The following is a 15,060-nucleotide window of genomic DNA, read 5'->3' as shown; positions in this document are numbered from 1 at the left end:
TAACAATTCATAGCATAGGTTGGCATTACTTGAGCAATGGCTTTAATGAGAATTTCCTTACTCGTACTACTCAGAATTTTTGACTTCCAATGCACGAGCTTTTTGGAGACTTTTTCTTTCAAGTACTGAAACCGAGCTGTCTTGGATTTGCCTACTCGTAAAGGTAGACCAAGATATCGATCATGTTCATCAACACATTTAACATTCAACACCGCAGGTAGAACTTCCTTTAGATGAGGCTGCACAGTAGTACTGAACACAACACTGCTTTTACTAAAATTTACCTTCTGTCCGGAGGCTTTTTCATAAGTATCAAGAATTCCTTTGAAGGTCATATATTCCTCCAAAGTAGCTGCACCAAAAAGAAGGCTATCATCCGCAAAGAAGAGGTGATGTAACACTGGCGCTTGTGGACCCATTTTTAGCCCCTGAATGGAACCAAACTGTATTGCCTGAGAAATTAAGGCAGACAGACCTTCAGCACATAAGATAAATAGATAGGGAGAGAGTGGATCACCCTGTCTGATACCCCTGGTAGGATGTATTTTTGCAGTAGCTTCACCATTGACCAAGATTGCATAACTAACAGAAGTCACACATCTCATCATCATGTTGATCCAGTTAGAGGCAAACCCTAATTTTGTCAGAATAGCCTGCAAGTACGACCATTCAAGGCGATCATAAGCCTTGCTAATATCCAGTTTAAGAGAGAAGAAGCCATCTACTTGGGATCTAAGTTTTGAGCATGAAATGTGCAACCTCAGTAGCCACTAAAGTATTGTCCGAAATTAACCGGCCCGGAACATATGCACTTTGGAGTGGAGAAATGATTTCAGGTATCCATCTTTTGATTCTGTTGGCTATGACTTTGGAGTAGATTCTATAGATGACATTGCAGAGGGCAATAGGTCGAAAGTGTGCAGCTTCTGTGGGATTAGCTATTTTTGGAATAAGGCAGATGTAGGTAAAATTCGACTCATCCCAATGCTCACATTTTTCCAAAAAATTTCGTATAGCTAGACATACATCAAATCCAACAATATGCCAATATTTTGGTAAAAGAAAGGGGACATACCATCTGGCCCCGGACTTTTTGAAGGATGCATTTGAAAGAGAGCAGCTTTGATTTCTTCATCCGAGTAAGGCATATTAAGATCATCATTCATAGAGGAAGTAACTTTCATTGGTGTAGCTCGGAAGATAGTGGATATAACATCATCATTGACTGTTCCAGCCTTGAATACATGCTCATAATATTCAACCATCATCTGCTTAAGTACGACGGATTCAGTTTGCCATTCCCCCGTGGCATTTAGAAGGCCCCTGATCTTATTTTTATTTCTTCTATTGGATGTCTTCCGATGGAAGTATGCAGAGTTCCTATCCCCTTCTTGAAGCCATAAAGCCCTAGATCGCTGTCTCTAATATTTCTCTTGGAGGGCAAGCAAATGACTTTGTTTGACATGGAGAAGGCGTTGTTCTTCATATTGTTCTGCGGAGAAGGGCTGTTTCATGATATCAAAAAGCTTCTCTTGAACTGCCTTTAGTTCCATCTTCTGCTCCTGCATATCAATCCGGTGCCACTGCATTAGTTGCTTGCCAGCAGTTTAAATTTTTGTACCAAGTTGGTGGAGAGTGTTCCCAGTTAGAGGCCGCGCCCAATTTTTTTGGATAATCTCATGGCATTGTGCTTTGCCAAACCAACTTTCTTCAAAACGAAATTTTCTAGGACAACATTTTGGTGGGCTACGTTGTGCTTTGACTTCCACAAGAATGGGATTATGGTCAGAGTCCGAAGGAAGCAAAGTAATCACACAACTGAAAGGGTACCTATCTCTCCACTGTGTTGATTGGAATCCCCGATCTAGCCTTTCCTTCGTGAACTTATTTGACCATGTGAACCTGCTGCCCACAAATCCCATCTCATTCAAACCTGCATTCATCATTGTTGTCTGAAAGAGATGCATTGTAGTAGTGGCTCGTGGTATGCCACCAGATTTGTCATTCCTACACCAAACTTCATTAAAGTCACTAGCCATTAACCAAGGGAGGGGACAATTTTCCCGCTCTAGGGTTTCAACAAGAGACCACATAAGATTTCGATCTCCTCTAGCAGCAAAGCCATATATACCACTGAAGCGCCAAGAGGCAAGTTCATTCTATTCAGAGACATCTACGTCAATATGGTGGAACGAGGAGGTTCTAACATCAACCTTGAGATCTGAATTCCAAAGCAAAGATGAGAGACGGTCGTTTAGCCTGTACCATATCTATCAACGCTCTTTGGGTTTCCTTGTTTGTAATACCATGACAATTCCAAACAAGAATGTTTCCTTGCCACATGGTGGGAAAGGTTAGGGTGCACTCAATGGCTTAGCGGCGGTGCACAAAGGGCTCGGCGGCGCTTAGGGTTTTCTTCCGTGGGCGGCTCGAGTTAATTACTTAGGTGTCCACCACCTGCAGGTTGGCTTAAAGCTAACATCGATGCCTCGATGGTGCCTTCCAGGTTGCTTCACACAAGGGAGGGTTGGGTGTGGTTGCCCGGGATACAACTGGGCAGGTTGTTGCAGGAGCATGTGCACGGGTGGATATGGTGTTAACTCCAATTTTGGTGGAAGGTTATGCCGGCCGTCTAGCATGTCAGTTGGTCGTTTTCGAATCGGATTGTCTGCAACTAGTCCAAGCGGTACAAGCTGAGGGTGAAGATTTGTCAGAGTTTGGTAGAGTGGTAGATGATATTTCTTATTCTCTTTCTGCCTTGCATAACTGTTTGTTCACCCATGCCTATAGGGAAGCTAATAGGTTAGGTCATTCTTTGACTAAATGTGCCCTGCGCACTGGTTTGCTTATCTCCTAGAGTGGGTCTATCCCTCCAACACTGGAGGCACTCCTCATCACGTAATGTAACTACTTAGCTTCATTAATAAAGTCTACCGTTCCAGTTTCCCCAAAAAGAAAAAATGATTTTAGGTATAAAAATTAAAGTGGTTTATTGCTTGGTCCAAGTAGTTTGAGCTAAAACCCTTCAACAACTCAGGTAGGAAAGCGTTACCACTCCAATCCTCAGTGAGGGTAGAGAAAGCCTTCCTCGGATTATGAGGATGGGAATCCTCCCTTCAACCTTCTCAAACTGGGTTTTGGATCTTTACAACAAATACACAGCATAACAACTCATCCCATGGGACATTCAAAGAAATCAAAAGATCGACCAACAACTTTTTGCATATCAAACAAGATTCAATAAAATTTATCACTTTAACTGCATAACACATCAGACATGTAACTAGTTCTAGAATACATATCCAAGTGCTTCTCCCTATCTACGAATCACATCATGTTACTAACAAACCCATAACACATTAGACATGCTACTAGTTGTACACTCGGTGTCTACTCCAAAGGCAAGGCTTTTGGCTCATCCTTGGTACCACCAAGGTCACTCTGCAGAATACAAGCTGTACCCATACACAACAACAATCTTTGCCTATACTTAGGACACAAGAAGCAGGAGGAGATGCCATCCTCTATCCAACATCTAGATCAGAATCGTATAACAGTCCACAAAATCATGTAGCACGACATTTTGCCATTACTATCAAGAGATTTAAGGCCAGAATCCTATGAAAGTAATTTGTCCACAGTCGCATCAGTGGTTTATGTGGGGGCGGGGACATATAGCAAATTAGAAAAGCTAATCCTATTATCACTTACGCTAAATTGTATCTTGACATACTAAACAGTTCTACTTATTCTGGTAATAGAAAGGACCATAAAATAGATTCATATTGTGGCACCTGAAATCCCACATTCATTCTTTCAATGATAACAGTAAATCATAGAACAAATAAAACTTAGACTGAAGCAGAAAAGCACACAATCACGTGGTCAAAAGTAGCACATATTCATAAGAATCTCACAATTTCGGACATTAAGAACATCGCTTCTAAGATAATTCAGCAAAACAAGTACAAACTTAAACCATCCTTTTGGCTACAAAAGAAAAATTGAAAAAAAAAAGACACTATTGCCTCATGAGAAACCAGCAGAAGCGCTCACATTGCAACCCTACTTCTCAGACGAGTTAGGTCCCCTCTTCTTCCCGAATCCAACAACTGCAAAAATCGAAACAAAAATCAATCTCAGTAACAGCCAAATCACCAGAACTTGAACCGAATCGAATCAAATGAAACCCTAAATCGTGAAAATGAAAACATAAACAGAGAATTGGGGAGTGATAATCTCACCGGCAGTGACGAATCTCCTGTTGTACTGCATCCTCTTGTGGGCGCGGCCTCTGGGCTTCTTCTTCTTGTCCTGCTTGGCCACCTTTGGGGTCTGACCCCTCACCTTTCCGGCACGAGCCAACGAACCGTGAACCTTACCTGCACACACAACTCACTCACCGTCACAGACCAATCGGACATCGCCAAATATACACATACAAAGTTATAAGAAGCATTTCAAGTACCCATGGCTGATCGTAGACGCTGCTCTCGCCGGCACAGAAGAAACTCAAAAAGAGATGGGAGGCTCCGCTTCTACGATTTAGGGTTTCAGCGGAGGCACTGCGCGCTATATAAAGTCCTTAAATATAGCAAACGCCGTCGTTTTGAACTAAAACCGACGTTTCCCAAAACGGTGCGTTTGGTGTAGTTTTTGTAATGACGAAAATGTCCTCTATCCCTTTTACTCTCACTATCTTCTTCTTCTGCTTTCCCTCCAAACAGAGTCGAGCTCCGAAAAATGGCGACGATGCCGAGCCACGGCCTGAGGCACGTGACCACGGTTCGCCCGTGGCTGCGGAATTTCCGAAGCGCGAAGACGCTGGCGGCTCTGCCGTCTTCGCCTTCGACTGAAGATTCGGAGCGGGCCGAGTCCAATGAGAATCCCAAGCCCAAGCCCAAGCCCAAGGCCAGCTCGTATTTCCCGAAGCGAGGGCAGAGTTTGGAGCTGGTGTGTGAGTCTTTGGCTTTCAAAGGGAAGGGTCTGTGTAAGGTTTCGGAGACCGGGTTCGTTGTCATGTGCGACAGGGCTTTGCCTGGGGAGCGGTTCATTGGGCGCGTGACTCGCAAGAAAGGGACCTATGCTGAGGTACGAGTAATGGCTTCTGAGAATTTTGATAGGAAAATTGAATTTTCGGTTTTGTTTGAGTTATTGTTTTGGTGTAAAAATCAGCTTTAGGAGTAGTAGACAGGTTGTGACTTGTGAGATTGTGGTTCAAGTACTATCTGTATTGTTCCCACTTTTCGGTGGATTTCGAATAGGGAAATGTAAGTATTTTGGGAAGAGTTAGGGTTGGTATAGATTAAGTTAGCTCATCTGAGTTTGAAGTAATTTGATAGGAAGTATAGATTATTGGATTGTGCTAGCTTACTGATGCATATCTGAGAGTTTTCTGAAGTGATTGTATGACTGATTGAAGAACTACGTTATGAGATTGCTAAAACTAAAGGAAAAGAAAGATGGAATAGACTGATGTGTTGAGTAATTTTGGTCTTGTGGAGGTTTGTTAGAATTAGAATGGAGTATTAGAAGTATTCCTATGAATAGACTTTCTGTTCGTATGTGTAGAGACTTATGGGGTAGAGTTGAGGCTTGGAAACGAAAATTTGGCTGCAGAAACAGCATTTTAAGAAGCAAAGTTTTATGCTAGAAGTTGCTGTAGTATATAACTTGAGCAACCTGCAATTGTATTTGTTTATAATTTGGTGTTATTCCCCATTTTATACTATCTGGAGATTATTTCATGTTTTTCTCAGTTCTCAAGAAACACATTTGACTCCTTTCAAAAAAAAAAGAAACACATTTTACTTGGTTAAAAAGTGCAGGTGACAAAGGTACAGACACTATCTCCTCATTGGGATTTCGTGGATGCTCCTTGTGAGTATGCTTCTTACTGTGGAGGATGTAAAACACAAAGTTTGTCCTATGAGGCGCAAATCAGAGCTAAGGAGCACCAAGTTCGTGAGTTGATAATGAATTTTGGAAAGGTTTCTCCTACAGAGCTGGAAAGCATCATGAAGCCCATTGTTCCCTGTGACATCCAGTTCCGTTACAGGAATAAGGCTAGTGCACAACTTAAACCTTTTTAAATTTAGATGATCATTCAGCTGCATCCAATAGCCATAGTACTTTTCAAATATGGAAAAGTTTCATGCTATTTACTACTAATTAGTGTTCCATTTTTGCTCTGTATTTCATGCCCCTTTTACTATATGGTCACTTGTTTGGCTTTCGATCTAATGAATGAGTTCAACTGGTTCTTCATGTGTGGAAGTTAAGTAGAAAACAGTGATAATAATGTTAATGTTGTGACATGGGACTAGGACCACAGACAATAATGGAAAATAGTGACAACGAGGTTAAACCTAAAGTTTTGTTGGTCTGTAACAGCTTATAGTACTTTGCATCACCAACTATTATCAGTACTTATGTTTCTATTCAATTCAAATTGGGACCAAACATCAAATTGGTGCTATGCATGTTAAAGGTGTGTTGACATGGTGTGCATATTTCTATTTCTCCATGACAACTTCAATACTAACAGCATCTGAGTACTGTTCTAGTGCAACATATACATTGGTACTTACTGTTGGCTTGGCCATGTAATCCACCCTTAGAGCTTTAAGAATTCGCATGGTCCTGTCTACTTTCTATTTTAGAGAAGTGTATCAATCGATTATAGTTGTTTAGAAGGAAAACAAAATTGATATTTTTCCTGCTTTTGCAGATGGAGTTCTCATTTGGTTCTCAAAAATGGTTACCTAAAGAATCATTACACGAGAGACAAGATGGAATTGAGAATTATGCCTTGGGTTTGCATGCTCCTGGCTTTTTTGATAAGGTTCTAAATGTTGACAAGTGCTTATTGCAAAGTGAGCCTGCCGATATGGTAATTCCTGTGTAATTTCTGGTGCCTTTATGTTATGAAATGCAGAATCTATACTGCATATACCATTACAAATCAGGGACCCCTTTTTTCAGCCTTCTTTAGTTTTGATAATGTCAATCTACTACTGTTTATCGCAAGTATATAAAAAAATGGTTAAAATCAAAAGAAAGGATATTGTTATGTGGCTTGAGGACTTTTTATCCTCAATGTTCTGTGGCTTATCTAATAAAATATCAGTTTCTTTCTAAACAAAAAAAATAAAAATAAAAGTCAAGAGAATTAAGTATATGTCCACTCTTTATGGCATATATTTGTTAGGAAAAGAAACCGAATGTTGCACTGAAGTCTATTAACTCATATCATGCTCATGAAGAACTCTTGGTGAACCAACAAATGTCAGTTGATGTCTCTCTCAACAGTAGAAACCGATGTCACTAATACAGTAATATCTGTAAAAGATTATGTAGTTTCTTTATATTTATTTCATTTCTTCTGTCTTCTGAGAATCCCATTGTTTCCTACTTGCATAATTACAAGATTATAATTTGTCTCTGGGCAAAGCACAGTGCACTTTCCAGTTAAGGATGCATTTTCTCCTATTGATCTATGTACTGAAAATTCTCAATAATGTCAAGCATGGATTGCAGTATGTAACATTGTTGGTGATTTTACAGCTTCTCTTCTTTGTCTACATATATCTAATGAATTAATAGTATATATCATCAGTGTCAGGAATTGTACTTTCTGTTTTAGTGACTTGTTTTTTCTATTGTATAGGTTCTTGCCGCAGTGCAACAAAGTTGGAGAGATCCACAATTAGGTCTCTCTCCTTATGATGTTTACTCTCATGCCGGATTTCTTAAGCATCTAATGCTAAGAACTGGAAGGTACTAATATGCATGATTCTTGTTTGTGGGTGTGTGGGTATTGGAACGTTGCAGTTCTCATATCAAAGAAGAAGCCAAAGAAGGAGCTACTCCTGCATGAATCTATATGCAACTTATGTATCTTCTTCCATAATTCAAATATAACTTTTATGCCTACTATGATGAGCATAGGGCAATGCTAAAAGAATGACAAGTAGTGTATATGAGTCTATGGCATGAATACATGTTTCTTGGAATCTCTTGTTGCTTTATGAGATAAATTGAGCCATTATCCTTTTTTTTTTTTTTGAAATGGAATCTGACAATTATTGAATTGGTAAATCTTAGTACAAATGAGGCCATAGTGATGTAGATCAAGGAACAAATGAAGAACAAAAATACCACATTTCCCTTAGGTCAATTCTGGAAACCATACCTATTCTTCTACTTGGTAACATTCTTGAAAACTAGTTTATAATGAAAACCTAAAAGCCTAACTGTAGCATTGTATCATAAGATATTTGTGATCGGTTGAGGGATACTTAACATGTTGTGTTTCACTAGTAATTTGAACAGACACCAAGTGCAGGATTTCCCTTGGGGAATTATATATTTTTTAGTTGTTTAGTTATATATCTTTCTCTGTGAGCTCATTAATATCTAATCTAATAAGAAGTTATGGCTGTCATTCATGTTCCAGGAATGTGGAGACCGGTCTTCCTGAACTTATGGTTAATTTTGTGACCTCATCTTACAAGCCAGAGCTACTTAAGCCTCTTCTTCAAAGGATAACAGCTATCCCCGAAGTGGTTCGTATGGACAATTTCCAATTTAATTGGTACTGTGGAATATATAACATATGATGTAAAATCTATCCCACTTTTCAATGTTATTTGAACTGATTGAGATCAGTTCTCTGAATACTACTTGTACATTGTATACTACATTGCTTGAATTGCTTTCTGTGCCTTCGGGGTTGGGTGAATCAAACCCATGATGCAGTGTTTAGAGTTCTCTCAACCAATTTGGCATTAACTTATGTGAACGCGTGAGTTTAATGCCAATTGAAATATACATGTGGGTTCTTCATGAGTCTCTAATTCGACACTTGTGACATATAATGTAATTTCCCTCCCTTGTCCACCTGATGGAAACTTGTTTGAATGTCAGTTGCATAGTGAAATCAATGTCAGCTGCTATAGTTGATTTTGTAAACTCCCTCCCTAGTCCACTTTATAGAAACTGTTTTGAATGTCAGTTGCGTATTGAAATCAATGTCAGCTGTAGTAGATGATAGTTGTTTGTCTGTATAGCTGGTTTGTCAGGAGAAAATCAGTGAACTGGGTATATCATGAAATAGTACTATAATTATCCACATATTACATATTACATATTGCAGTCTAAGGTGGACAATGTGATAGAGAAACTGTTTTACTTTTCTATTCCCTAATTATTTGTCCTTTAAATCCTTTACTTTTCGTATATACTTTTTGTCTTATTGAATGTTTCTAAAAAATTCTTTTGTTGGGAACCCCTAATTCTTTATGTTTCAGCTTTAGTTATAACATCAAATGAGTTACCTAAGAGATTTATAAACATTTCTTTTCTTGTAACAGCTCTATATACAGAGGTTAATAAAAATGTATTTCATTTTAGCCATGATTTGTTACGTTCTGCTTTCGTATATTTTACTTCATTGAGATATTTTTTACTCATCATCTGATAAAAAAATAGTTATGCTCTAGTCTCTACACGTCAATCATTTTTTTTCCCTTCTATTTGGTCTCATATGATATCTTTTTTCCTATGACTGATAGGTAAGCATCATGAACAATGTAAATACGTCTGTTGGTAACACGTCTCTTGGGGAGGTCGAGTACACTTTGTATGGAAAGTCTAGCATAACAGAGACCTTACGAGGGCTCACCTTTCAAATATCAGCAAACTCATTCTTCCAAACAAATACTCACCAGGTATGCATTGTGAAAGAAATGCTTTGTTCTCATCTTAAAACAGTTAAATTAATGGTGGATTATTGCTTGCTTTCTGTTAGTTGTTTAATACTATTTATCGGAATACTATCCATGAAATTAAACTAAAAAAATGTGTAAATGCATAGGCAGAGATTTTATATAAACTCATAGAAGATTGTGCTGGTCTCAGAGGAGAGGGCTCAGAGATTGTTCTTGACCTGTTTTGTGGGACTGGCACCATTGGTCTGACACTTGCCAGAAGGTAATTCTAAGCTGTTCATTTGTTTTAGATGCCTTTTAGAAAAATCTGATATTTATGCTTTACATATTAATTGCAGGGCCAAACATGTTTATGGCTATGAAATAATTCCTCAGGCCATTGCAGATGCTTGTCTGAATGCTGAGCTGAATGGTATCCGTAACGCCACATTTGTCCAAGGGGATCTTAACAAAATTGATGAAAGTTTTGGGAACACTTTTCCTAAGCCTGACATCGTTATTTCAGGTAAACTTTTCGTTGGAATCCTTAGTTTGTCCAGCTTCATATCTTGTTTTTTTTTTAACCTTAGGTTTAGGGTTTAGGAACTTAAAGCATAGGACTAGCTTTCTGATTGATAATTTGTTTTGGAATTTACTTGCTTCTAATTTAATGAAACCATGGTTGAACAGGGTATTCTTAGCAATTTCCTTTTGCTTACTTTTTGCCTATTGGATGTGGTATGATGCATACTTGTGCTCTTGTTGAGTACATTCATATTCTTTAAGATATACATGAATGTTACTTTCTGCAAGTGCTCCTCCCAATATCTACATTTGAAGTAACTGGAGGAGGGGTTTCCTGCTGTAGGAAGTAATACGGTTTCTGCTGTATAACTTTATTAGATTAGATAGTTGCCAGTTGGAATGGAACCCTCCTCTAAATATGCTGGTGACACCGTCTTCTTTCTGGATGGTTCAGAGAAAAATTAATTTTATCTTTCAGAGTTTTTAAATCTGCCAAGTACATTTTCAGGACTGCAATAAAGCCCAAGTGTTGTCTAGTGGAAATTAACTCAGAGGTGGTAAAATTTCAACATCCACTGATATGTGGGGTTGTGTTGTGGTTGCATTGTCCTCTGAAGTATTTGTCTTTCCTTGGGAGGAGATCCTAGAGCAATTAGTTTTTGGAACCCAGTGGTGGAAAAGGCTTCAAACTTGGAAAAAAGGTTTCCTTTCCATGGGAAGAAAGATCAACTCTGGTCTAAGTGGTGTCGGGCATTATACCTATGAATTATATGGCTTGTTTAAGATTCTGTGTAATATTGCTAACAAGCTTGAAGGATTGGTGATAAGTTCTTTTTATGAAAAGTTATAGTTGAGGGTGAAAGAGATCACTTAGTAATCTGGAGATTTTGGCTAGGAGCAATCATAAACGAGATTTGGAGTAAGTAAACTTGTTTATGCAAATATGGAATGAATGAAATCCTCTTTTCTTCCACAAATATCCCAAATTTAGAAACCAAAGAAGACTCCACTGAAAGTTAGATATTGGCTTGGTTGGTAAAGGGTCAAGACAAGTAAGAGTAAGATCCCAAAGAGAATGTATGTGCATTATCATTTTTCTCAACAATTGTGGTGAAAACTGCTTAAGGAAGTTGTTGTGTGTTGAATTGTTCTGCCGGTGTGGGGGGTGGTTGGGAGGTTGTTGAGTTGAGCATTCAGTCAAGGCTTTGGGGAAAGGGTGAAAAGCTAAAACTTGTGGATTGTTAGTGGTTAGCTGTTTTCTTTTGGTCATTGGGGTGTAATAGGATAATTGATGGAAATTATAAAGGGTTGGGATGTAAAACTTTGGGCTCAAGTTAGAATTTGTTCAGCATTGTGGTCTTCAGTGATATTTAACTGGATTTGCTATCTGTACTGGTGTGATTTTGTTTGCAGTTAGCTTATTTATGTATGGTCTTACTGATTTTTTTTTTTTTTCGTTTGGATGTGGATTGCTCATCCCCGGCCTGTTACTTTCATGAAAAAACAATTTGCTTCTGACCTTCATTTTGACATGGTGAATCATACAGATCCCAATCGTCCAGGAATGCACATGAAGTTGATTAAGTTTCTTCTAAAGCTGAAGGCTTCACGCATTGTTTATGTATCATGTAACCCTGCCACATGTGCACGTGACCTTGATTATCTCTGCAATGGTGTGGTATGTATCTGCTTTTTATCTTGAGTCCTCGACATCTGTGACACTCAATTTTTTGACCTGCAATAACTTCTGTGCAGGTAGAGAAAAACATAAAAGGCTGTTACAAGCTAAAGAGTGTGCAACCAGTAGACATGTTTCCGCACACTCCTCATATTGAGTGTGTTTGCCTCTTGGAGCTTTGTTGACCCTAGTGGTGCGTATGATTTTCATTACCAAGGTTGTTCGTAGTTCTTTTAGCCTGAGATAGTCTATTTTAGTCATAAAAAGATTAGTTCCATGACGGTGTTTCTTTAAGTTTAGATGCTTCTATAAATTAGGGAATTCAAACTCTTGCTCAAAATGTTTAGTTCTTACAGGATTTTCAAGCTCGCCGAGGAACGCTAGTGACTGGAGATTGAAAGGAGTGGGAAGAAGCAACCCATGGCAAGTTGTTTCAGATCATTGCCATTTTTGATGTTGTGAAGGGGCTAATCATTTCAAGTTGAGAGAGATCCCAACCGCCTTTACGGAAACTAATTTTGTAACCTTGAGGTACCTTGTAGCTATGTAAAACTAACTTGTATCTTTACAAGACAACTTGCTTAAATTCACACACATGACGATGTGAGTAGCTTCTTTGCTTAGTATGAATGAGAACCCAAAACTTGATGACATAGTTATAAACATACTTGCACTATTAAATGCTCCAAAAAAATGCAGCGTAATTTAAACATCATAACAAGAGTAACCTAATTCAGGAGAAGCCTCTCCCTGAATTTTGAATGTTCTCCATCCATTTTCATAAGCGCCATATATGCGGTGAAGACTGTTCAAGGATTCAATTGTTGGGAATTTTCTTAGGTACCCGGATGTTTGTCATACACTCATTTTGTTAAATATTTTGGACCATTGGATTAGTAATATATCTAATGATCCAAAATATTTAAAATTTGGTTACTTGTTTAGTTTTTAGCCAATTACTATTAGTTAAATAGTATTTATTACTAATTAATTTTATCATTAACCAATTAATGTTTGATTATCAATTAACAATTACACTATTGACAATTACATTTTTTCCTTATTAAAAAACAAAAGACTTCTAATGCTCACGGAATTTGTATTAATTAAATAGTCTTTATTACTAATTAATTATAGCATTAATAGTTTTCTTAACCAAATATAATTTTTTTAAAATGGACAACCACAACAATTAATGTAAAAATAGATAATTCTTATTTTAGATGTAGTAACTACTTCACGTACAACTTGTTATTACTGTTTTTTGAACTAATTTACAAATGTTACCACAATGTGTTATCATATAGGTAAACCATTATATTTTGACTAAAAGCACGTATGTTCTCATTGGTGTAATGAAGTTCTCCCTTGCGTAATTTAAGTAATATATTGTGTAATTTCTATCGTCAAAGTTGTAATTACTTTCAATCGACAACCTATTTACTAGTTTATGGACAATTTAACAAGTGTGACAACAAATTTGTTGTTAGAGTGGTAAATCTTTGTGTTTTTATCATTAATGAAATGATTACTTCAATGAGTATGCATTTTACCACAATCCACGGCAATTGATGTAAAAATGATCGTTTTTGTTCTATTTGTAGTAATTACTCCACCTAAACTAATGTACTAGTTTGTGGACAATTTAACAAGTGTGACAACAAATTTGTTGTCAGAGTGGTAAATCTTTATGTTTTTATAATTAATGAAATGATGGAATGAGGACGTGGGATTTTAGAGGAAAACCCTACAGGATCGACACCGCTGTGTGTGATAGTGCCTGTCCGGCTGCGCCTCGGCGCTAGCAACGGACTCTGGCCTAGCTGGTGGCTGTTGGGTGAGGCCGGACGGGTGTTTTGTTTCAAGGTTGTGGCTAAGTTTAGAAGGATTGGATCGGAAGGTGTACGGTTTCGCCTATATTGGTCGAAGGGTGTGGCTGCGTTGGGGAAATGGGCGGCGATCGGAGAAGGGAAGGGAGTTTGCTGGGTCGGAACGGCGTCTACTGGCGGTCGTTGGGCGGCTAGGATTGATGGTTGTTTCGGGTGTTCGATCCAGTTTTTTCTGCAGATTTCCCAGATGCCGGATTGCGTTGGGTGGATTGAGGCGCTCGATGTTGTCCACCGATGGTTGGACGGCGACGGAGGCGTGACGGTTTCCCGACGCCGATGGTGGGTTGGCGGTTGTGGTGGCGGGGCAGCGAAGCTACTGCTTTGGGCCCGGCGGGCTAAATACTATGTTGGTTTGGTCCTTTGGGCTTGGATGCAGCTGGTGGGCCCGATCTGGGCTGGAGATGGGGCTTGCGCTCACTTTGTGGACCTGGGCCAAGTTGTAATTTGTTCTTTTTATGTTTTTACTATTTTAAGTTGTCTATTTGTTTTTCGCATTTTGCGAGCAATAAGTCCCTATATGTGTCATATAGGGCTAGTCGGGCTGCGTGCCTGTATGTGCACTCAAAGTGCCTTGTCTGCTCTAGGTCGTAAGGAGATTCTCCATTTGATAATCAATGTTATCCATTTGATAAAAGTTGTCCAACTATGATACTTACATCTCTGACCACTCAATTACAATAACCAAAATAAGTGTGGTCATGAGTCGTAATTTTAGTTCTACTAGGTGTAATTTATTATTTTGACATTATTTATTACTTATTTCTGAACAATATTACATATCAAGAAAAAATGTGTTGTTAATATAGTAAATTTTATTTTTTAAAATAACACATGTCAACATTTAAGTGGGTAACCTGTTAACCAGTTCAACAGGTTTCCACTACATTAATTTTAATAAATTAAAAAAAATAAGGGTATGGCATACATCAAGGTACCCTAGACGACCCCTAATTGTTGACCATCCTTTCTTTAATTTTTTTTGCATGTTTATGTTTCTCTTTTGGCATAATTGCTAAAATACTTCTTAAACTTGATAAATTTATTTTTGTGCAAAAATTAACTCACTAAACTTGTGAGAATTGCCAACTTAAATCGGCTTCGCTTGAGCAACTCTAATTAGGGCTGGGTTCGGTACGGTACCGGGCCTTCAAGTCTAAAACCACATACCGTACCAGAGCTTATTGGTACACAAAATGAAGTACCATTACCGGTACCAAGACTTCGGTTACCAACTTCTCGATATCGGTTGGTTGGGCCT

General features: G+C 38.5%; 2 protein-coding genes across 3 annotated transcripts; one reads left to right on the top strand and one right to left on the bottom strand.

Moving 5' to 3' along the window:
* Positions 1–3,882: 3,882 nt before the first annotated feature.
* LOC133725330 (small ribosomal subunit protein eS30z/eS30y/eS30x) lies at positions 3,883–4,615 on the bottom strand. The gene is made up of 3 exons (XM_062152545.1): positions 4,469–4,615; positions 4,245–4,382; positions 3,883–4,112 (listed from the first exon to the last, which is right to left on the bottom strand). The coding sequence occupies exons 1-3, from the start codon at positions 4,470–4,472 to the stop codon at positions 4,066–4,068; spliced, it is 189 nt and encodes a 62-aa protein (XP_062008529.1). The 5' UTR covers positions 4,473–4,615; the 3' UTR covers positions 3,883–4,065.
* An 89-nt stretch (positions 4,616–4,704) lies between these two features.
* Positions 4,705–12,557, top strand: LOC133725329 (uncharacterized). Of its 2 annotated transcripts, none has more exons than XM_062152544.1 (11): positions 4,705–5,091; positions 5,829–6,065; positions 6,731–6,892; positions 7,670–7,779; positions 8,459–8,567; positions 9,576–9,731; positions 9,878–9,993; positions 10,070–10,236; positions 11,783–11,913; positions 11,991–12,106; positions 12,270–12,557. In XM_062152544.1, the coding sequence occupies exons 1-10, from the start codon at positions 4,744–4,746 to the stop codon at positions 12,096–12,098; spliced, it is 1,644 nt and encodes a 547-aa protein (XP_062008528.1). In that variant the 5' UTR covers positions 4,705–4,743; the 3' UTR covers positions 12,099–12,106; positions 12,270–12,557. The 2 variants fall into 2 exon arrangements, with proteins under 2 accessions (XP_062008528.1, XP_062008527.1); XM_062152543.1 differs by having other exon boundaries at positions 4,706–5,091; positions 11,991–12,130.
* The last annotated feature ends 2,503 nt before the right edge of the window (positions 12,558–15,060 follow it).

Source organism: Rosa rugosa, chromosome 1 (genome assembly GCF_958449725.1).
Source record: "Rosa rugosa chromosome 1, drRosRugo1.1, whole genome shotgun sequence".
NCBI classification, from domain to species: domain Eukaryota; kingdom Viridiplantae; phylum Streptophyta; class Magnoliopsida; order Rosales; family Rosaceae; genus Rosa; species Rosa rugosa.
This window is presented reverse-complemented; position numbering and strand designations above follow the sequence as displayed.

Bases quoted from the DNA above. Each gene is read 5' to 3' on its own strand.
- LOC133725330 (XM_062152545.1), bottom strand. The intron at 4,113-4,244 runs GTGAGATTATCA...CGATTTTTGCAG, and splicing joins CAGGAGATTCGTCACTGCCG to TTGTTGGATTCGGGAAGAAG.
- LOC133725329 (XM_062152544.1), top strand. From the start codon at position 4,744: ATGGCGACGATGCCGAGCCACGGCCTGAGGCACGTGACCACGGTTCGC. The intron at 6,066-6,730 runs GCTAGTGCACAA...CTGCTTTTGCAG, and splicing joins AGTTCCGTTACAGGAATAAG to ATGGAGTTCTCATTTGGTTC. The intron at 9,732-9,877 runs GTATGCATTGTG...GTAAATGCATAG, and splicing joins TCCAAACAAATACTCACCAG to GCAGAGATTTTATATAAACT.